This window comes from Camelus dromedarius, chromosome 11 (assembly GCF_036321535.1).
Source record: "Camelus dromedarius isolate mCamDro1 chromosome 11, mCamDro1.pat, whole genome shotgun sequence".
In the NCBI taxonomy this organism is placed as follows: domain Eukaryota; kingdom Metazoa; phylum Chordata; class Mammalia; order Artiodactyla; family Camelidae; genus Camelus; species Camelus dromedarius.
In genome coordinates, this window is record NC_087446.1 from 6,814,984 (window position 1) to 6,837,285 (window position 22,302).

Consider the following 22,302-nt stretch of genomic DNA (forward strand, 5'->3'; position numbering starts at 1 on the left):
TTCCATTGTGCCATACAAAAAAAATATCTTTCTATGTGTGCCAGGAAGTGAAAAATGTTGGAAAGCATGTCTTAGCTTCAGATTTTCAAGAAGATTCCTAATAGGAAGAGATGGCTACCCTTAGGATTTATATGGCTTCCCATGAAAGTTCACATATTTACAGTTGCATAAAATTCATCTTTCATAAAATCCTCATGGCTGTACTGTACTGTCTGGAGTGCTGCAGGGGCTGTCTGGGGACCATTTTATGGAGAGTCAACCTTTCTCCCCACCAGCTTTCTTGAGCTGTAATTAACAAAACTGCAAAATATTTAAAGTGTATATTGTGATGATTTGATACATGTGTACATAGTGAAAAGATGTCCCCCATCTAGTTCATTAACACATCCACCAACTCACATATTTACCTTTTTTTTTAATTTGGTGAGAATATTTAAGTCCTACTCTCTTAGCAAATTTCAATTGTACAATACAATGTTACTGTCTATAGTCACCATGATATATTTTAGATCCTTGATTCAATCTAATCCAGTTTCTTCCCCTTCTATGACTGATAAAATTATCTCAAGTTTACTATCATGACTTTGTGACAGTAGTTAATAAATACTTTGTAAAAGAAAATATTTTGTAAAACAAAAATGTTGTCACATTTAAAGCTATAAATGCTAGACTCAAAAATAACACACACACACACAAAACCATACACTCTTATATTGTTTTATAGTTTATTTTAAAAATGATAGTAACAAATGCTCTTCCCTTTTGGGAGAATGACATATCTATTCTCAGTCGATAGAGCCTTAACAGGTAACAGCATTTTGTTCAAACTGAACTTATATAATTGCACAAAAGTCATACAAAGCATTAAAAAATGCTCAAAAGATTGCAGTTCTCCCAGATCCTCATGGAGCACATCCCAATAGGCCTTGGCCTCAGTGGGGACCCCTGATCTGAATAATACTGATGCTCACTCCAAGCTCCTCAGTGAGGCACAGGCGGAGGGGAGAGCAGTCGGGAAGACCCACGTGCTTTATGACGGTGGAATTCTGTTCTGCCATGAGGGTTTAATGATGCATTCACCTTCGCATATCAGGATTGTCAAACACTTCAGATTGAAGTATATTTGCGCAGGCTTAAAATTTATCCCTATCAGCTTAAGTTTTGGGCTACAGAGCCCACTTCAGAAAACTAAAATTTAAAAAAATTAACCACACCATGAAAACTTCTTCTAAGCAGGGGCCTTTATGCTGCCATCATCCTGGGCCCTCAGTTTCTAACGGACACACACAAATAAGTTACACTATCATCAATCATATGCCGGGCGAGGGATGACAGATAGGGTCAAACTCAAATCTAAACTGTTTTATGGAAGGCAGTTATTGGAAACACTGTTACAAAGGACCGTGAGGTCACAGCTAGACTGGGGGGACAGTCACTGTGCTGTGCTTGTGATCTGACATGGACACGGGACAGGGAGAAGAAGCACTCCTGCATCATATCTGCAATCTTTCTAAGATTAAGAAAGCTGAAGAAGATGTTGGTTATATGAGTTTTGAAAAATATAACAAAGCCAAGTTTTCTATTTTGAAGAGTTACAATGTCTTTCTACAGGGATTAACTTATTTTACGGATCTTAATCCCGATTAAGATATAATGTCTAGAGCAAGAGTTTTCCATTTCTGACCTTACAAAAATTAATGAAAAGAGAACAATGTTTTGAAAGAAGACACACAAAGAGAACTTTAAGTCACCATGAGAAGTACCTTCCTAACTTGGGGATGACTGTGGGAAGAGAGAGTTATTACTTCATATTTCTACTGCTGTGTTTCAAACAAAAAAGAATCCTGGTTTCTTGATTAGAGGGAAAAATGGCAATTCCTGAAAGAAAACCATAAAAGTACGCAGCAGAGGCCATCCAGATACACTTCTTTCATTTAGATGACATTGTTAATATTTCAGCCATATCTTCCATTCAGGGAGAAAAATTCTGGTGTAACATTTGAAAGATTTTTTAAAGGTTACAGTTTCCACTAGGAGAACCTGGTGTATATGTAAAGTATATATTATACTGAGACCTGGAGGGAAATGTGGGGTACATCTGTGATGTGGCTAAGAATGAATGAGATTCCTGCATTGTGCACAATTATCTGCTCAACAAATCCTGAATACATCAGACAGTCCCCAGACCACTGCTCTGAGGTGTTCACCACGTCATCTCTTGATGGTTCTGACAGTCTGATTCAAATGTTAGCTGCTGTGGTTAATCTGGGACTCAAACGACAATATGGCTGGGTCAGGGACTACAAACCATCAGAAGAATTCCGCAAGAGTCATTCTTGCAACACCTGCAGAACTTGCCAGGAATCTAGCTGGAAGAAGTCTGTTTCATTTCCAAGTAGGCTGTTATACATAAAAGCCACCTAAGCTTTTATCTGGAAAGTTGAAGACACAGAAAATGATTTATAGGAAGAAAAGGAAATACTGTATTTCAGGATTGTAAATCAACAAAGGAAACCCAATTCAAGAGAAAGGTTGTTGGGTCACAGAGGCCCAGGAGCGAGAAGCCGGAGTTGTGGGTTTACTTTCTGTCCTCTCCTTTTAGAAGGTAACACAGGACTGAGAAGCTGGAGGAGGCACCAAGGGCAGGCACAGGGATGACAACTGCAGCCGTGCAGCCATCCATTCCCACAGCTGCTTAGCAAAGCCAAGCGTCTGTGGCTGAGCACTGTCAAGACATAAACTGTATCACTCTGATTTATACCATTACCTTTGCCTCCTGATGCAGTCACTGCCTGTCTGCACTGTGCCTCGGGTTTTTCTGACAAGACAGGCAAATCTCTGGCCCTGCAGGGAGCGTTAATCTCCTATCCAGTGCTTCTCTAATGCAGATACATGCTCAAAAAAACCCTTCAAATTTATGCTCTAACAATCAGAATGTTTTGTGCATCCTGGCATCATATTCAGGTTTAAAGGAGGTGATCACACTATTTCTTAAAACTTCCTTCTATGACAGAAGCTCTCAAATAAACCATCTGCAGTCATCTGGCCCTGTTCACTTTGCAAACTGATTTCTGTATAATGACATCCAATGCCAGGTCGAGAGAAATATGAGCCTTTACCAGTGCCCTCCCAGTGCTAACGTCCAAGAAAGGAAAGGATCACAGGGTGTTTACCGTGACTCGGTGGGTTCCATATTTTGTTTTTATCGGCACTAGAGGAAATCACAGAATGATAACCAGGGTGTCTCTCTAAATACTGGGTACCGTTCCTCTGACTTTAACAGGATAAGCAGAGGATCTGCCCTTGGCCAGGGAAGCAGCCACAAGGGTGTGCTGTGAGGGTCAGTACATTAAGAATCTATACAGAAAGTGTGGATGTCTGGGAAGAAAATCATCTTGAGGTCAAGGACAGATGAATGGGGGTCTGATCTTTAGCAGACACATATATACTTTTCTTTCTTTTCCATTTCCTTATCAAGAGTCTAAACACCTTCCAGGTCCCAGGCAACCAGATAGTAAGAAAGGCTCAAAACGGTTTTGTTCGGTAGCTAGGACTGTTGGACTCTGGCTGAATGGTGGGACCGCAGGACGCCAGTGCCTGAGGGCTCCTGTGGCTCCTGCAGACACATGGGCATCTGAGTAGGTAGGTAGGTGGCTGTTATGGAAGGCATGTACTGGCCACCCACAGTCACTGACAGGTGGCTTCTAGTGCAGGCAAGGACCTTGGTGATTCGCTCAAAATATAAGCATTACAGAAAAATCTTAGATGGATTTTGGCAAAAGTGTAGAAAGGGAAGGACCTGGAGAGAAGGAAGAATTTTCTGTATGTTTAACTGTGCTAACTGGGATGCATAAACATACATAACCAAGATCTTTCTTTACATCTTAAAATTAAACTTGTCTGGGTCATTAATTCTACAGAATTAATGTTACTAAAGTTGCAGTAACATAAAGTCCAAAAATTCAATTTTCCAGATTTCTAGCTACTTAAAACAAAAAAGACCACATAGACAATTATATACACTCATACAGCGGCTGCACTCCCCAGTGGAACACACGGAGACCCCACCGGAAGCACAGGTGCACAGAAGCCAGCGTCCACCCCTCCTGAACCTGAGACGCACATGGGCCGCAATGAAGGTCAAGAGGCCTTACTGCATATCTGCTCAATGTCATTCATCTCTTTGGGACAATCTGCAGAAAGGATGAGAGGTGAGTCCTCAGTCACCACTACATCATCCTCAATTCGTACACCAAGACCACGAAACCTCTCTGGGGCGTCTCTGTCATCCTCTGGAATATAAACACCTGAGAAGTAGAAAAAAGAAGGTGCTGTTCAGAAGTAGCAGCGCCTGGATGATCTGGGGCAAGTAAGTTAAACTCTCTGTGTTACAATTCATCTATAAAGCTGGGATCCTGACGGTACCCACCTAATAGAAATGTGGAGACTAAATGAGATAATATGCATAAAAAAGTCTGGTACATAAATGGTCAGTAAATGCTGCCTACCGTTACTAGAGCTATCGTGACATTACTGTGTTTGCTGGACTACAAGACCTATACAACTGCAGCAATGGTGACCGTGGTTCTGTTGTGTCCCAGTGCCGCAGGCAGGCCGCTGAAGTTACTTAATTGACAAGTATGTAGGTACATATTGGGAACCAGTAAATTATATAAATGCATTCTTTCTCTGCCTAACAGTCCCTTGGAGAAAGGGCACTTCGGTAAAATAAAGACATAATGCATTGAAAAATGTATTTAAAAAATACTATTTAGATATTATTAGCCTCAACAACCAGAAGCTGCAGAAATACTCAAATAAGCCATAAATACAATTGATGTATGTGATGTAAGGAGGGAAAAAGGAAGATTTTAATGAACATTTGAAAAATTCTAAGAGGCCAAGGTTCCCTTTCTAACCATTAAGTCAGACAGACCAGGTTTTTTTATATTAAAGAATGGTAAACTTCCTTCACTGTACTCACAGCTGCTATTCTGTGATAAAAAGACAAAGAGCAGCAAAGGAAAATGTAAAGTCTAAGGAAGCGCCCAGGTGCCAACTAGACTGGATTCAATGGTACATAAGGCTACAGACAGCAACATACGCCTGGCCTCAAAGGGTGGCATAAAAGATGTGTTCCAGCTATAACTTAACATAATTTGGAGGTGAAAACACTTGATATTTGAGATTGAGATCTGCTTTCATGACAAAAACAGCATCAGTGTTTAAAAGTGACTTGTGATTTCCCTTCACACTTCACCACGGCCACCACTTCACTGAATGCTGCTCAACATTCACACCGTTCAAGCCATGGAACCATTAGATCGCCAGCTTTCCCTGAAGCTTAGGAGAAAGGATTTGGATACCAAAAAAGCGGAACAATGAAGGCATTTCAGTGCAGTTTGCAGAGGAGCTGCAACTGAGAACATGGGGAGTCTGAGTGGCCCTGCAGGAAAGCACTGAGCAGCCCACCACTATGGCGTGGGAGACTAGTTCAAATTGGCCCCAGCAGAGGCAGGGTTAAAAAAAGATTTGTTTCTTAATACCTACTTATAGAAAGTATTCCCCGCCTGTTATTTACTGGAGGAATCAAATTAAACAAATTGTGCGATGTTGAAGAAGAAAGCTCAAGAAAAATCAAAAAGTTCCCTTCTACACTGGAGAGATTCATTTTCCTACATCTCCTAATTTGATTGCTTTGGCTCAGATAAAAATAGAGTGTTTACTTTCTATCTGACAGTAGAATTATGTGTTCCAATGGACTGGAGGCTGCCAGCACCTCCCCTTACCTGGCTCCACTGTGATCACCATACCCGGCTGTAGAGGGAGGGAGCGGGGCATGTCTGGAGTGTCATGGACATCCATCCCCAGGTAATGGCCAACGTGATGTGGACAGTATTTTCGAGCAGCCTGGGAAAGAGTATCACAGTGTTATTAGAGCAATGACCCCTTAAGGGGAATGTTGGGCAGACATAAATCTGAGATATGTGTTCATACCCTCCCCGCCCACCCTGGTTCTGCCACTTATGTTTAACCTATCTTTGGGCTGATGCTTGAGACCTGATAAATGGCCACCTCTTGCATGCAGTTCTGCCAACGGCATTCTAAGTAATCCATGTTTCCCTCCCTACTATTGAATATACTATCCACGTGCTAACCGGGGTAACCCCAGTAATGACTATGGCAAATGGAAGTCTCTTTCCTTGGGGGAGGGAAGATAATTATGTTAGAACAGCTTTCTTTTCAATGTGCACACGTCCCTCTCAGGAAGCCTACTCTGGAGACCCTAAGTATCGCACAGCAACTTGTGGAGTAGGCGTGAAACATCAAATAACACAGTAATTATTAGGCACTTGCCAGCCTGGATAATTCTATCTGCTGAAGATTTGTTGGCATGAGCAGGAATCTATAGCTTCTTTTTCTGTTGATAAAAAGAACCCCTGCAGCCTAAACTTGGAGATAGGAGATGCCTTAGTGGTCTGTTTGGCTTGACCGCCTGGCATCTTAATTTAAAGTTGAGGCTTTAAATTTTTACTGAACACCACATTTTGGATGCAGATGAAATTCCTTAAAGACATAGCAATGAGGATATTGTTAAAAGTCTCAACAATGTTACAACAAATATGCTCCCCTGTGACCCCTATCTTTTCAAAATCACTCCAAAAGAATTAAGAGTTAACGTCTCCTTTTTTTGTCCTTTTCCACCCTCTTTGCAACAGACTTCATTTTACGTTTTCTGAAGGTGGAGCTAGTTACACAGGATGCAATGAGCCAGAATGTGCTGCCATCTTCTGGGAGAAATAAATACTGAACTTTTGTTTTACTCTATCAAAAAGTCCCTCTTGCAGGTGAAGAATCACAAACACCATTTCCAAGTCTAATTAGCTTTACATAGGATAGAAACCAAGCGCATGTCAGGTGTTCTTAAGAACAGGGGTCAAAAGGAGTGAAGTACCTTGAAGGCATTACTTTCCTTACTGGTCTTCACGATCCCCAGTTCCTTCAGCTTCTGCCCTATCAGTGTCAGCATCATGCTGTAGATGTTCTCCAAGCTTGTTCCAGGGGAGCACAGGCTCAGGCAATCTCTCTGGACCTCTAGAACAGCTTCATAGAGTTCTGCCTGAGGCGCCGTGAACCTGGGGACAGGAAAACCAAAGAACTTGAACTTGGAATTATCTGATATTGCAGGAAGTTTGCTTATAACTTGATTATAAAAACTTCAAGACAGTGATGATGGGGCATTGTTGATATTTAGTCAATACCAATACATCATTAATGACAGGAACTTAATCCTGCCTAGATGCGCAACAGAAATAGCAATAACCCTTCCAGCTGGGGCAGCAGCCGATAATACATGGGGTAAAGCTAGAAGATGCACCCAGCTATGAACGCAGTCTGAGGGCCACACTGGGCTCACCCTTGATCCTTCCCACTTTTTTACCATTAAAAAAAGACAACCAAGACCCAACCAACCAACCAACCAAACAAACAAAAACCTAGAGCCTAGGGATCCGTTTCTCACAGGCAAAGCAGATGTCATGATATAAACTAGTCAATACTTTGGCTACTAGTAACTTACTAGTTCCTAGATAATCTCAGAGTAACAATTTCTTTAGCAATCATGGGGGGAAGTAAGAAAAAAAAAATCAAGCTGGGGTTGGTATATGATATATATATTTTTTTAATTTTTTAAAAAAATTTTTGGTCGGGGGAGGTAATTAGGTGTATTTTTAAATTTATTCTTTTGTTTGTTTTTTGTTGTTTGTTTTTTTGGTGGTGGGAGGTAATTAGGTTTACTCATCCTGAGAGGAAATACTGGGGATTGAACCCGGGACCTCACACATGCTAAGCATGCACTCTGTCACTTGAGCTATACCCTCCCTCCTTATGATATGTATTTTTATACATTTTTGATGGGATTGTAAATTAGTACAGGCAGTTAAATCAAGGGCCTTTAAGATTCTCATAAAATTTAAGTCTGTAATTCTGCTCTAAGAATCCATCCTGAGAAAACATTTGAAATTCAGAAAAAGCTGAATATACAAAAATGTGATTTTTAAAATAATGATAGCGGATACAGTCTAAATGTCCCCTAATAGTGGTTAAATACAACATAATGGTATAATAAACACCTATGTATCCATCGCCCAGGGTCAGTCACTGGCAGCACTGTTAATGTTTGTATCTTCGGTGAGAGTACCCATACTCCACTCCACCACAGTACTAGTAAACATTTTTTAACAATTCTTTTTAATGTAAATTTCACATACACTGAAATGCACAAACCTGAGCTGTACAAGTCTGACAAATGGATGTGCCGAGGCTGCTGAAGCTGAGGACACTGAACCCCTAAATTTTGCTGAGTCTTCTTTGTTAGTAGCAGCAGCCCTTCCTCCCGTCTGAGGAGGTTAACCTTGTTTTGACTGAGAACCTACAGTGTCTCTCCTGAGGCAGTTGCCTTGGTATTTGCTTCTAAACCTACAACTAGATGCTATTCCCAGCAGGTCCTGAAAAGTTAGGTACAAAGCGTGACCCATGATGAGAGGCATTACAATCCAAAAGGAACTGCATGACTTTCCCTATTTATACAGACAAAAATCTGGGAATATGTGCAGAAATGGGTATTAATGTGTGGGATAATGGTGGAAGAAATACAAAGTTGGATCAAGCTGAAGTTATTGATATGGGTCCACAAAGGAGAGGGTCTAGATTCAATGCTGAAGCTTGTGGAGTCAGGCTCTAATGGTTTATGAGGTTGACTGGCTGAAACATGGATCAGAAGGTAGCCTACACTAAATGAATTCAAATGCCAGCACTACTGTGCTATACTGGAGAAAGAATTCTGCCTCAGGGATGCAGTATCAACTTTTGCTTGAGTTTCCAGCCTGCAGTTCTGCCCTCCAAAATTCAGACATGCCAATCCCATCACTGCTTAATTCCTTAAAATCAATCAACCAATCATCAGTCAGGAACCTAACTACCTACCTATACATACACACATACATAATATATGGAGGACTCTGATTGATCCAGATCCATATCTGATACAGAACACTGCCAACCCCCTAGGACACTCCCCATGCCTGTTCCTAATCAATCCCCCACCTCCAGAGGGAAATGCTGGTTTGATTATTTTTACCTTACTTTTTGCCTATTCTAGAACATCATGTAAATGAAATCATACAATATGTACTCTTCTGTGTTCAGCTTCCTTCATTCAGCACAATGTCCATGGTATTACTTCAATCAGTAGTTTGTTCCCTCTGTACTGCTAAGTGGTATTCCACCGTATGAAGAGACCACAAGTTGTGTCTTCATTCTCCTGTCGTTTCCAGCTTTTGGCTATTGTGAACAAAACTGTTAGGAATATTCTTGTATAAGTCTTTTGTGGACATACGTTTTCATTTCTCCTAGGTCAATACCTAGAAGTGGATTTGTTAGGTCAAAGGACCAGTGTCTATTTAACTTTATAAGAAACTGCCAAAAACTTCCCCAAAGTGATTATAGTATTTCCCACCACCAAGAGCAATGTATGAAAGTTCCAGTTGCACTGCGTAACTGCCAACACTCGGTGTGGTTGGTCTCTTTTATTTAAGCCATGCTAGTGGATGGGTAGAAGTTTAATGTGCATTTTCCTCAATGACTAACAATGATGAATATATATAGTTGTTCACATAGTATTATCCTTTGTTATTTTCAGGTTTTATTGTGATATCCTCTTTCATTCCTGATCATACAGCTTGAGTTCCTACACAACAATTTGTACCCTATCTGCTGAAAATTTCTTTTGCCGCAGATAAAACCTTTGGCTCACACTTTTCTTCTCTGGGCATCTTCAATATGTTATTCTGTTTTCTTCTTGCAGAAAGCATTGTTTTTGAAAGTTTGATAAAAGTCTAATTTCCTTTCCTTTATTAATCATGTGTTCTTTTTTTTCTAGATCTCAAAAGGAATTTTTCTTTTTCTTGCAGGTTCAGAATTTTACTAGACTATGTCTTACTGTTTTTTTCTGGGTTGATATTCTCAGGTACATGGTATGCTCTTTCAAAGGTAGTTTCAAATATTTTTTTCTAATTTCAGCAAAATTTTATTGAATTATAGTTTTTAGTGTTTGTTCTGTCCCCTCGCTCTAGTTTTCTTCTTCAGGGATTCCTTTATATGTATATTCTAACTTCTTTGCCTATCTTTAATATTTGCCATTTTTCTTATAATCTTTTTCTTTTTATTTCATTTTGATTCTTAAAGTTTTCTTTCGTTTCACCATCTATTTAAGGTTTTATTGTGCTTCGTTGCTGTTGGGTACCTTTAAGTCTAGACTTTTTTCTGGAATGATTTCAAATTTTATTTCTAATTCTTTCCTGAGTTTGTCACTTCATTTCTAAGATTTTCTAATTCTGATTTACATTGTTCTTTCATGTTCTGAATGTTCTGCTTAAAAATTTTAGGTTGTTCTGAAACAGCAGGCCACTTTTTTATTTTGTAGCCATGTCTTTGTGGCATGCTTTCATCATCTGTAGGGATGTTATTCTGCTCCTTATTCTCTTTTTGCTTTTAATAATTCTGTGTGAGATTTAACCTTGATGCTTTTTTTACTTGCTTATTTTATGTGAAATCAATTTTCTTGTACTTTTAGAGTGAGGCAGGATTTAGGAAAGATTTATGCTTCACAGAATGTAATCTGCTTTTTTGGTGTAGTGGTAAAACATATGGCAACTGCTTTCTGATTTTTCCAGGTTTAGTTCCTCCCCTCCACTGGGATTTGCAGGATCTCATTCCTTCCTCTCTCTAGTCCCTAACCTACTCAGTTTTAAATCTACTTCCAGCAGTTCCCCTTAAGTCTGAGCCCCTGTCCTAGAAGGGAGCCCAGCACCTTCAGACTTTCTTGAGCCATTGGATTGGCAAATCCTTCCTGTTTTCAGCTTCTGTTCTCAGAATGGCTCATCATCCTTTTAGTGAATAGTTGTTGGGTATTTTGGGGTTCTCGTATCATTCTCATAGCACCCCCTACAATTGCTGCCTCCTTCTGCCTCCCACACAGATACTGATACCACCCAGGCCTTGTGGCTATATGTAGTGTGTTCATAACTGTTTGTATATTGAGGTTTTAGTGACACTCCATCATGTAGTATTTGGTTTTGCTACCTAGTTGCTCTATTCTTATTGGACAATTTGGAGAGATTGAAAAACTATTTTTTGTTGTCATCTCCCCAGTATCCCTGATTCTTTTTATATTTTTTTATTTCTTACTCAGATTCTCCATCTGTTCACACATTACACTTATATCTTCCTTTAATTCCTTGAGCACATCTATTGTTAGCTGCCTTAAAGTCTTTGCGTGTTAATTGGAACATTAGGGTTATTTAGGATCTGTTTTTATTGACTATATTTTCCCTGATTATGGGTCACATTTTCCTGATTCTTCTTATGTCTAGCAATTTTTTAACTGAATATTGGAAATTAAGAATAATACAATGTAGAGACTCTAAAATTCTGTTACGTTCTTTTGAAAAGTGATTTTGTTAACTTGGCTGGATTAAAACTGCAAACTGCTCTTAGTGAGAAGCAACTAAAAGCTCTGCTCAGTCCATTCAAATTCTAGCTGCTGGTATTTTGCTCAGCCTCCTGGGGTCTCTGCCCAACTTATAATGTAGTGATCAGCCAAGGATTTTGGAATATTTTATATGCAAATTTTCGGTCTCACCCTCTCTGCAGAACCCTTTCTTCCAGGATTTCCCCCCATCTTTCTGGTTGTTTGCTAGTACCTAACTCTGTTCTTTGATACCTTATGCCCAAATGCTGTAGCGACTTCCTGCTGCCTAAATTGTGCAGATTGGGGAATGCCCTCAAGCAAAAATCTCTAACATCTTACTCATTATAGCTCTTCTTTCAGGGAAAGAGTTATGCTGCAGTTGCCAGTTTTGGGAAGCTCTCTGGTGCCTCCAAATACTAGTTTTTAATATTTTGTCCAGATTCTATAATTATTACCTGTGGGGGGTTAATATGGCCAAAGTATTCTACCATAATCTAAATATTATTTATATAATCAGAAAATAAAAACTTTAAGTTTATTTTTTTAAAAAATGTGTGTGCAGGTGTATTAACTAGGTGTTTTTAGGTGCCTGATCCTGAGATAAATGAATAAAACACTCTTGAGGAAAATAACCAGGAGTTCTGCAAAGGCAGTTAACCTGAGCTAGAGGGGACCTGTCTATTTCTCTAGTTGTTTATTCCAAATATATCCACATTCCAACTCATACTCCTAAGAAGCAGTGGGATCTGTAGAAGCCCTACCTGCCATTGACAGGCCAGGTTCGAGTGATGTCACTCACGTAGCAAGAAGACTCACAACCGCCATCCAGCAGCACCATTTCCCCATCCTGGAACAAAAGTAAGATAGGCAAAAGCAGGTGACTTTACGACTGTCGGTTGTTTCTTCTTCTAATTTAAACTCTTTATGCCTTTCATTTTATTTATTAAAAAAAAGGGTCTAATTTAAAGTAGATTAATCTTCTCTGATTCCTTCTCACAAGAAATAGCACCTAAGTTTTTCAAATGACTTCACATTGGCTAAAGTAAGACGGCACTGTATAGCAGTTATGTGCATTGGCTCTGGAACCACAGTGCTTGGGTTTGACTTACTAGGTGTAAACATCAGCACAGCATAAATGTTACCATTATCACTACTAATAAAAAAAATTCTATACAAGTTGGTATCCAGGGCCTTTATTCAAATGCAATTACCTTTAACCATTTAACTTTAGAATATCATTTCCCTTTCTGCTCTCCATCAAAATACATGTGGGGGCAAAAAAAGCCCTTTGGGTACATCTCAGTTTTACTACTTGTCATGTTACACTGAAATTTTCTATTTACACCCTTGAAGATAGGCCATATCTTATTCATATCTAAATAAGCACAGAAACTTAGCGCACAGAATAATGGCCAAATAAGTATAAACGTAACAATGGCAACTTCTAAGAATGAAAGTAGCGTTTTTCTGGCAAAATGATAGAATAGATTTTAGAAAACAACTAGATCGTGAATAAAAACATATTTTATGAAATGATGACATTACATCATGTAAGAGACGTCTTAAAGACTTTTTTTTTAATTTTATTTTAATAAAGACAACCCAGAACTGAAACTAGAACTGGGAGCAGTGATATGGTAAGTGTTACAGTTTACAGGAAAGGAGGTGTAGCAAAGTGGGGAAAATGAACCGGAGATCATTGCATTAACCCAGGATGCTCACAGCAGATAACAGGGCCCAGGTCATTAGGACCCACTTCACTTCCGGCTAAAGCATAGGCAAATAACAGTTAAAGGAAGTATCCCCCCAATTTGGGCTTGCATGATTTCCCAAAAAAACCATGAAGCAAATATGAGCTCATAACCAAAGGCTGTCAAGTATATGAGGCAGTAGGTCACTGTGAGTGACAGTCAGTAGGAACAACAAATACCAAATTTAGATATTCCAGGATTTCAGATAATGGAATGATCAGATATCGAATAGCTATTATGAGATGTTTAAATAAAGAATGGAATCACAAAGATTAACAAGAAACAAGAGACCACTGAGACTAGGCAGATTTGAAAGGAACCAAATGGAAATAAAAACACGTGCTGAAATAAAACACTCAGTGGATGGCTGAAGTAGCAGATTAGACAAATGAGGAGAAAATTTAGTTTCCTGAGAGACAGACCTACCAACTAGAGTGTGACAGAGACAGACAAGGCAAATGCAAACACAAAAGACAGTTTAGCTTGCTAAAAACAGAGAGCTCTGCTACATGTCTAACTGAAGCCGCTGAAGGACTGAATGGAGAGGATGTAGGAATGTAATGAAAGTGAGATCTCTATCCTTGAATAACCAGACAAGAAGGAAGGATGAAAATGAATGAGTTTAGCATCCGATTTAAGAAGCTAGAAAAAGAACAGAAGAATAAACACAAAGAGTAGAAGAGTAAAATTAACAAAGGCCAGGGCACCAGGTAATGAGATGATAAACAAAGTCAAAACAGCATTAATGATGTGAAAAGTTGGTTTTAAACGACTAGTAAAAACCAACAAACCTCTAGTGAGATTTCTTTGCACAGATCTTCAGCATACAAATTTAAGTCAGTTTTGTCAAATGTATACAGCCGTGTAACCACACCTCACACCCCTAACCCAGTCAATGCTGCATCAGAAGCAACCACTGATCAAATTTCTATCACTATAGATTAGTTTTGCTTATTTCAGAATTTTATATAAATGGAGTCAAATAGTTTGTAATCTTTTGTGTCTGGCTTATTTTTTTCAGCATAATGCTTTCAAGATCACTCATGCGGTTGGAGTGCTATAGTTTGCTCCTTTTTAGTTTAAGAATTTACCATGTGGCAATATCCTGGTTATGGACCCCTGGATTATTATGAGTAAACTTGCTATCAACATTCTAGTACAAGGCATTTTGTGGACATATGTCTCAATTTTTCTCGGAAAAATACCTATAAAAGGAATTGCTAGTTCATAAGGAATATGTATGTTTACATTTTAAAGAAATGGTCTATTAAGATCTATTAGAAAAAAAGAAAAGGCAAAAATATATCAAGAATGTAAAAAGGTACATAACTACAAACACAAAAGATTAAAAGATAAGAAGACACTATGGGTAAATTAAAATACTTAGACAAAATGGCAGAAAAATATAATCTACCAAACTATCTCAGAAGGAAGAGATATATAAATTGATATAACCACTTTGGAAATGTTTGGTATTTTTTATTAAAGTTGCACATATGCTCATCTGATGACCCAGCAATTCGATTACTAAGTGTCCTTAGACAAACTTGAGAACTTATATACCATGAATAATATACAAGAATGTTCACAGAACATTGCTTGTAATAGTAGAAAAATGTGTATTGTCATACTTGAGTTAAAAAAAAGTTAAGTCCCCCAAACTACATACAGAAGTATATAACTTTCATATAGTCCCTAAACAAGCAGAACTAATGAAGATTGTCTGGGGGAATCATGTCTATAAGATAAAACTACTGAAAGAAATCAAGACAGTGACAAAAAGTTAGGGTATCAGTAAGTGCCCTTTGGGAGAGGGGCTGTAGGATGGCAGAGCATAAGGGTACCTAAGTAGATGTAACATACTGGTAATGCTCTAGCTCTTGAGTTGACTGGTTGGTTCACGGGTATTCATTTAAAAAAATTATGTTGTGTAATTCACACATTTGCTATATTTATTCTTTTGAATTTACTGCATATTAAAATATATAATTAGAAGTAGACTTATTAAAGGAATACACAATTCTCTGTTTATATAGTCACTTGGGGAGAAAACCATAAAAGATAACTTCCCTCACAGCTAATAAGGTATCCTTAAAATCTGCCTGCTTCCACAATGTGCTTGGCCCACTGCTGCCACAAGTCCTTAGAGAAGCAGTGTTATCAAAGGAAATGAGCAGAGGCTTTAGAATAGAATAGATGGTTCAGCACTAATGAATTACCTAATTTTTTAAAGTTTATTTTCTTCATCTATTCAACAAGCATGTTAATGACTGCTCCTACCTCACAGTGCTAATGGAAGGATCAAATGAGATAATGCCTGTAAAAGCATTTTATAAACACCATGATTTATGAATGGCAGTTATTCTGTGAAAGCTGAGGGTGAAGGGACCGTGAGTTTTCTAAGAGGGCATCTGGACCCAGAGGGAGCAGCACTGAAAGCATTTTGTGTACCTTGATGAGTTGATTATTCTTCACATAGTGCAAAGTGTTTGACCGATTACCTCCAGCAACCACAGGCGGGTAGGCTAAGATGTCTGCACCACGGGCCCGGCATTCAAATTCAAACTGAAAAACAACAGCAAAGTATGACTAAAAGTCTAAACTGAAGAAAGGATTTCTTTAGGGCTGTCCCAGCCCAGGCTCTCTTCAATGGCCCATACGTCTACTCAAGTACTGAAGTCATTACTAGAAAACCAGCCGTCACATTTAACTGAAATTTTATGCTATAATTTCAGTCCATTTCTTTTTTTTCAGATGTACAATTTGATGAATTTTGATAGATGTATATACTCAGTCTATCTTTTTCATTCTCAGCCCAATACTGTTATTCAAATCTATTATTAAATCTGTTCTTTCCTTCTGAGTGCTCTAAATTTCCTATGATTTTCAAACTGTTAAGTCAAGAAGAGAACACAGAAAACCTACGATGAAGGCTGAGTACAGAGATAGTCATGTAAAGTTACTGTTTGTTTATTTTTATTTAGATCAACACTGGAATACAGCTTGCATTTTGAACAACAGCTCTCAATGAGCAATTTCAACCTTTCAAAAAGCTACCAACCTACAGACTCTGGAACTATAAAAAAGGATGCTAGGCAAGTGGTAAACTCTACTAACTTCATTATGTCCTAGGACAGAGCTGGCGACTGTTTCGTATCTGATATCTACCATATTGCCTCAGATTCTCTGCCTTTACATTTACTTGAACAGTATTCTTCTTACCTCACATTTGTGAAAGTCTTTCCTTCTGTATCTGTTATACTTTGCAATTTTCTCCTTTAGTTGTGGCTCTTCACATTTTAGGCTCATCTAATAAATTACCTGTGACATTTAAGAACCAAACCCTCTCCACTGATATCCTGCTCACTTCCATGAAAGCCAAATGGATGCCATGTGCAAATCAATGAAATTACATTTGCCTCCAGCAAAACTTTTCCAGCCATTTAAAGCTCACCTTAGCGTAAAGAAAGCCTTCCTCCACAGGGGCTTTACTAGCAAACATGGTCTCTACGAAAGCCTGCAAAGAGAAGGAAGGATGAAAAGAACAGTCTCATTTTAACTATGTTGCTTATTCAAATATTCAAAATACTGGAGCTCAAACGAAAAGCACGTTTCTCCTCAATTTTGTTGACCTGAAGCTGTGACTTTGCAGGCATCATAATATAGATTTCCAAAGAGGAAAAAAGTGCTTTCAGGAATAGTTGACTAGACAGACTTAGTGGCAGGGCACCCAACCTTCCCAGTTAGAATATACATTGTAAGCTAGAATAAGCTACATGGAAACACTTGTCATTTAGGTTACAAGATGTTTCAACAGCCCTGGAATATATGAAATTATGGATTGACTGGTCCAGTCTATAGCAGTGTTTCCCATCGTTGGCACTATCAACATTTTGGGCCAGATTATTCTTCATTTGGTGGCTGTCCTATTCAACATAGGATGAAAGTAGCCTTCCACAACTGTGATAATTATATTGCCAAATGTCCCCTGGGGGACAAAACTGCCCCAGTTGAGAACCACTGGCCTATACAATAAAGACTTTAATTCTCTGTGATAGTCACATTATATGTGTTACGATTTTTTTTTTTTAGTATTTATTTACTTTTAATTGAAGTATAGTTGACTATATGTTTTCTATTTTTATAAATATACATGTTTATAATTCACCTTGTTCTAGAAAGGATTTTGATTAACTTACATGGATACATAAAATATAACAGGAGAGCATAAATTCATGGTAGAGTTAAAGAAAATCAAGGTTTGAGGGTAATGGAGCTAGGAAAAAAAAAAAATGGCACACCATAATGACCTTCACAAGTACTATGGCCAATGAAGACAGGGCACAAATTAATCCCTGAGTTTTCTAGCAGTCAACGTGGAAAGAGAAACTGTCAGCTATATAATTTCCAATGTCTGTGGGATAAAAACAAATCAGCTACACAGAGATATGATTATATGATATTACAACTACAGACTTCTCTTGACTTCTTATTCTGAGAGTAAATGAATTGTGGAAGGAATGTTTTTAATAACTTTTCTCAATACAAGGTAATGACATCATCATAAAGCCCCAGAGAGGAAAAGCAAGTGGGAAGCAATGGGATTATCTGCTTGGCCGCTCCTTTTTCATATTCTGATCTTTCCTTAAATGTGTCATCCTTAGAGAGGCCTTTCCTGACCACCCTATCTAAATCAGCACTTTTCATCATGCTTTATCTCTTTCCATTGCTTTATTTTTCTTCACAGCATTTAATTCCAGCTGACTATATATGTCTTTGAGTTGCAAGAATTCTTTACATGTTGTGAATACTAGACCCATATCTAAAAAATCCACTGACAAATTCAAGGTCATAAAGATTCAATTTTATATTTTCTTCTAAGAGTTTTATATAGTTTTAGCTCATAGGGTTAGGTCATTGATCCATTTTGAATTAATTTTTGTATATGTTATGAGGTAGAGGTCCAACATCATTATTTTGCATGTGGATATCCAGTTTTTCCAGCATATCTGAATTATTATTAATTATATAAGGTTAAGGCATTATTTTGAAAGAAAAAAGAATGATTCTGATAAAGGGGATGAAAATAAACTATGAGCTTAGGTGATTGCCAAGCCACCACTAGCTTGAAGTAGCATTGGCTTTGAAATCAGTGGAGTCTGGAAATGACAGAACCTGAATGTTAGGAGCTAGCATAAAATGGATTGGAAGAGAACTGCAAATCGATGGCAGTTCAGCTAAAAAACTCTGGTGTGGTTGTGGCTTTCAGCATTGGCTGAAAACAAGCTCAGAATCTTCTTTAGATGAGGTTCACCCTCTTTGGGCTGCAGGGGGAGCTCTAACCAAAGGAAGCTGGGCCACTACAAGTTTTGACAAACCAGCTAAGCTTGTGAGACACACTACAACTAAGATAATTCAAGTAGGGCAAAATGATAGATGGAGGACAAAAAAACCACAGAAGGGGTTATTCAGTAAAGGAAATGGGCCATTTTTTAGATTTACATGCAACACCCTGATAAACTTCTGCTAAAAATGGCTCCTAAGAATTTAAGATCAAGGAGCAATGTCTCTGGCTTTAAACACTGTTGAGTGGAGGAGAATGTTAGAGCTCACTTTTGTTACAGGGAAACCCCCAGTTGACGAAAATGGATTAAGGGAGGGGTCCACCATATATATCCAGAGATGGACAACTGCTCTGCCTCTCCCTTGTCTTATAAATGGACCCTGGTCTTCATATCAATCTTCTTCCAGGGTCCCTGGCAGGGGATTCAAGACCTTTTACAAATGTATACGTGAATGACTGGAGGTAGAGAAGAAATTCTTTTAGAACTACTGGGTACAGGAGCATAGTGTACAGTAGTGCTTAGGGCTGAAATTAGACACTTAGGGATGACAGAGTTAATTCAGGGGAACATGGGGATGCTGTGACAGGGATAAAAATTAAAGTCTGGTTAAAAGCTGGAATATATGATAGAACAATATATATTGTGGTGTCTCCCTTACCTGAATGTATAATTGATATGGAGATAACGTTTGAATGGAAATTCCTCCCCTCTACTGAGTAATATACATATATATACATAAGAGAATAACTAGGATCATCCCTTTATCCTGTACTCATCAAACAGGCAACATGGAGCCTTTAGAATTAACCTAAGCCAACTCAGCCAGAAAACCGAAAACTCTACAGGATACCTGGAAGGCAGTACTCCCCTGAATAAAGAAATTTCATGTGCAGTTATATTAGTGTCCATAAACTCACTGAGACAGCCCAGTGGCCTGTGAGGAAGGCTAATGAATCAAGTCACTAACAGTAGGCCATCGGGAGAGGGGGGCTCAATAACACCACATCCTCAAGACACTCAGCTGTCCCCAATATGGTCCAGACTACTCAACGGATACAACAAACTAAAGGAGACCAGTATCCCACACTGATCTCGCTAATGCATTTTTCTCATTATCAGTCACCAGTGAAAGCCTGCAACAATTTACATTCATGTAGAGTGGTTTCCAATGTACATTTACAGTATTACTTCATGCCAGAAAAGCATTCCAATAAAAGGGCAAGGCCCAGAGGCGTTCTATCATAAAATGGAAATGCACTATATGGAGCATGTCACCAGGGTACCCATGGGCCTTTTTTCTCAGATCCTTCCTCTTCACCAACTGCCCAAGGATGCTAGGCAATTGGTCTGGTTCACCAATGGTAGTTTCAGAACTGAGGGCAATTTGGTACTGAAAGCAGATGTTGAGTCCAGCAGAAGGTGAAATCCCTAACAAAAAAGGTAAGAATGAGTTGATCCACTAAGCTGAATTACATGCTATGTTCCTAGCCATGACAGAGGAACCGGACACAAATAAGAGCCTTATTATGTGGGTAAATACTGACTACTGGGCTGTTGCCAGTAGACTTGCAATTGGTCCAACAAGCGGGCCACAAATAACTGAACAATAAAAGATCCCCACATGTGGGCCACCACCTGTTGTAAATCTCTGCGGAAATTCTAAGGGCAAATCAAAGTAGGACATGTTGATGCTCACCAAAAAACCCTATGCTAGGGTTTGAAGGTGACTGGAATAACAAGCTGATGGCCTAATTGGATCTCCTGAAATAGCAACAAAGGTCCATGAAATGAATGGACATGGAGGAATTCAACCCAGGCAGATGCACTGGACAATGGCATGGACCACTGGCTCCCACTGAAGCTCATATTGTTAATAAAAATTGCCCCTACAGCTAATAGTATAGCCCCATTTTTCTGTAATTATCCAATCTTTCCCCTCGTTATTGGGAATGGACTAGCTCAGTGGCTGAAACAGAACATTCTACGTTAGGGGGAAAGGTGTGGGTTAAAATTAATGATAAATGGAAAGGCAAGACTGTTGCTGAGGGAAAGGGAACCAATAAATGGGTGCCACAAAAGGGAAAATTAACATAATTTTGGTGCCTCAAGAGATGCTTAAAGCAGGAGAATAATATTTCTCTTAGCTTTGACTCAGAAGCCCCTTGGGGCGAAGGGCTCTGATTGAAATCTCCTCCTCTTCTCAAGAGCCAAAAAGGGAGCTAGACAATACACATTGTCTAACAAACACACTTCCCAGAGTGCATGTGTCCTCAAAATGGATGAAGAGACAGGAGCTCTGTGTATGACTATATGAAGGTACCTAGCTTCTTTGATCCTCATTTCATAGGGTGGATCTATCATAGAGGATCTGCGTTAGGAAGCAAACTGTGGGACTATTTAACTGGTTGAACTTGAAAAACACTGATTTAATAATAAGGTAGGGGGGAGGGTATAGCTCAGTGGTAGAACACATGCTTAGCATGCACGAGGTCATGGGTTCAATCCCCAGTACCTCCATTTAAAAATAAATTAAATAAATAACCCTAATTACCTCTCCCCCTCAAAAAAACAAAAAATAATCTAAATGAACATTATGTAGCCATTGATTGTATGATGAAGATTTAAAAAAGGTATCACAATATGATGGTAGAATGACATGTCCCATCTGTCATAATAACATTATGTCTAAAAATAGCTATTTGCCCTGTTACTGTGGGTGAATAGGCCTGAAGAGGAGGGACATGTGGGACACTGGGATTACTGACAAAAAAAAAGAGAACTAAGTGAAACTTAGTGAGGCTACATTCCTGAGAATTTTGAAATTTGTTGTGGTTGGTCATGAGAAGTGCTATAGAAAACTCAAACCAAAGTCTGTACAGGAGTGACTACTTCTCATATGATCTAGGTCTGGAGGGATTACTGCTTCGGGGTACCAAATTTATTTCTTAATTATACTAAAGCAGTTAGTAATTAATGGCAACAACACGTCTGGTGTTGGCCCATCTGAAATGAGAGCTGGGCTAGGAGTGTTGGCCACGCAGACTTGCTTTCAGTGAGGAAACACCTATGATTGAAAAAGACTACTAACGTGAATAGGGTGCCCTGAAGGTATCCCATTCCAGGAGTAAGGACACGTGTGGCAAGCCACTTGAAGGATGACACAGTGCTCACAAAGTGAATCTTTTAATTAGAGCACAGACAGACAACACGCCCAAATCAACCCAGGAGTGGGAACAGAACACGCTTGCATGCTAACATAAGTGAGGTCATTAGATATCTTAATTCAAATGGAGTCCAAGGCACCCCAAGCACTACAGCCAGGGATTCCCCAGCAGAAATCCAGGGTATGCAATTATGGGAGAGTTACAGGCCCTGCAGTCTACAGAAGATGTTAACTAGAGGATGCAATCTGTCCAGGTGCTCTTTACTGGCTTTAGTGCCCCAAATGAGTGCTAACCATTCTTTCCCTATAGAGCAGTTTGTGAGTACTGGACAAATTTGAAACAGCACTACAGTGCTTCCTGTGGCAGATAAATGGGTTCTGTTGCAGGACTCTTCTCCCTGGGCACCAGTATCTGTCAAACCACATAACCTGGGAGAAGGAACGTGGCTATGTACTCAAGATGTTTTGACTTCTGAAGTAACAGATATGGCCTCTGATTTATACTCTAATGAG

General features: G+C 39.0%; 1 protein-coding gene across 4 annotated transcripts in view; it reads right to left on the reverse strand.

Annotated features, from left to right (window-relative positions):
- Window positions 1–701: 701 nt before the first annotated feature.
- The window catches only part of XPNPEP3 (X-prolyl aminopeptidase 3), a 46,578-nt gene continuing 24,977 nt past the window's right edge, over window positions 702–22,302 (reverse strand). For all 4 annotated transcript variants that reach the window (XM_010983530.3, XM_064491417.1, XM_010983532.3 and 1 more), the window contains 6 exons: window positions 16,736–16,798; window positions 15,733–15,846; window positions 12,292–12,377; window positions 6,956–7,136; window positions 5,790–5,910; window positions 702–4,307 (listed from right to left, as the gene is read on the reverse strand). In XM_010983530.3, coding sequence (XP_010981832.3) covers window positions 4,141–4,307; window positions 5,790–5,910; window positions 6,956–7,136; window positions 12,292–12,377; window positions 15,733–15,846; window positions 16,736–16,798 — 732 coding nt within the window. In that variant the 3' untranslated portion in view covers window positions 702–4,140. The remainder of the gene's footprint in view (window positions 4,308–5,789; window positions 5,911–6,955; window positions 7,137–12,291; window positions 12,378–15,732; window positions 15,847–16,735; window positions 16,799–22,302) is intronic.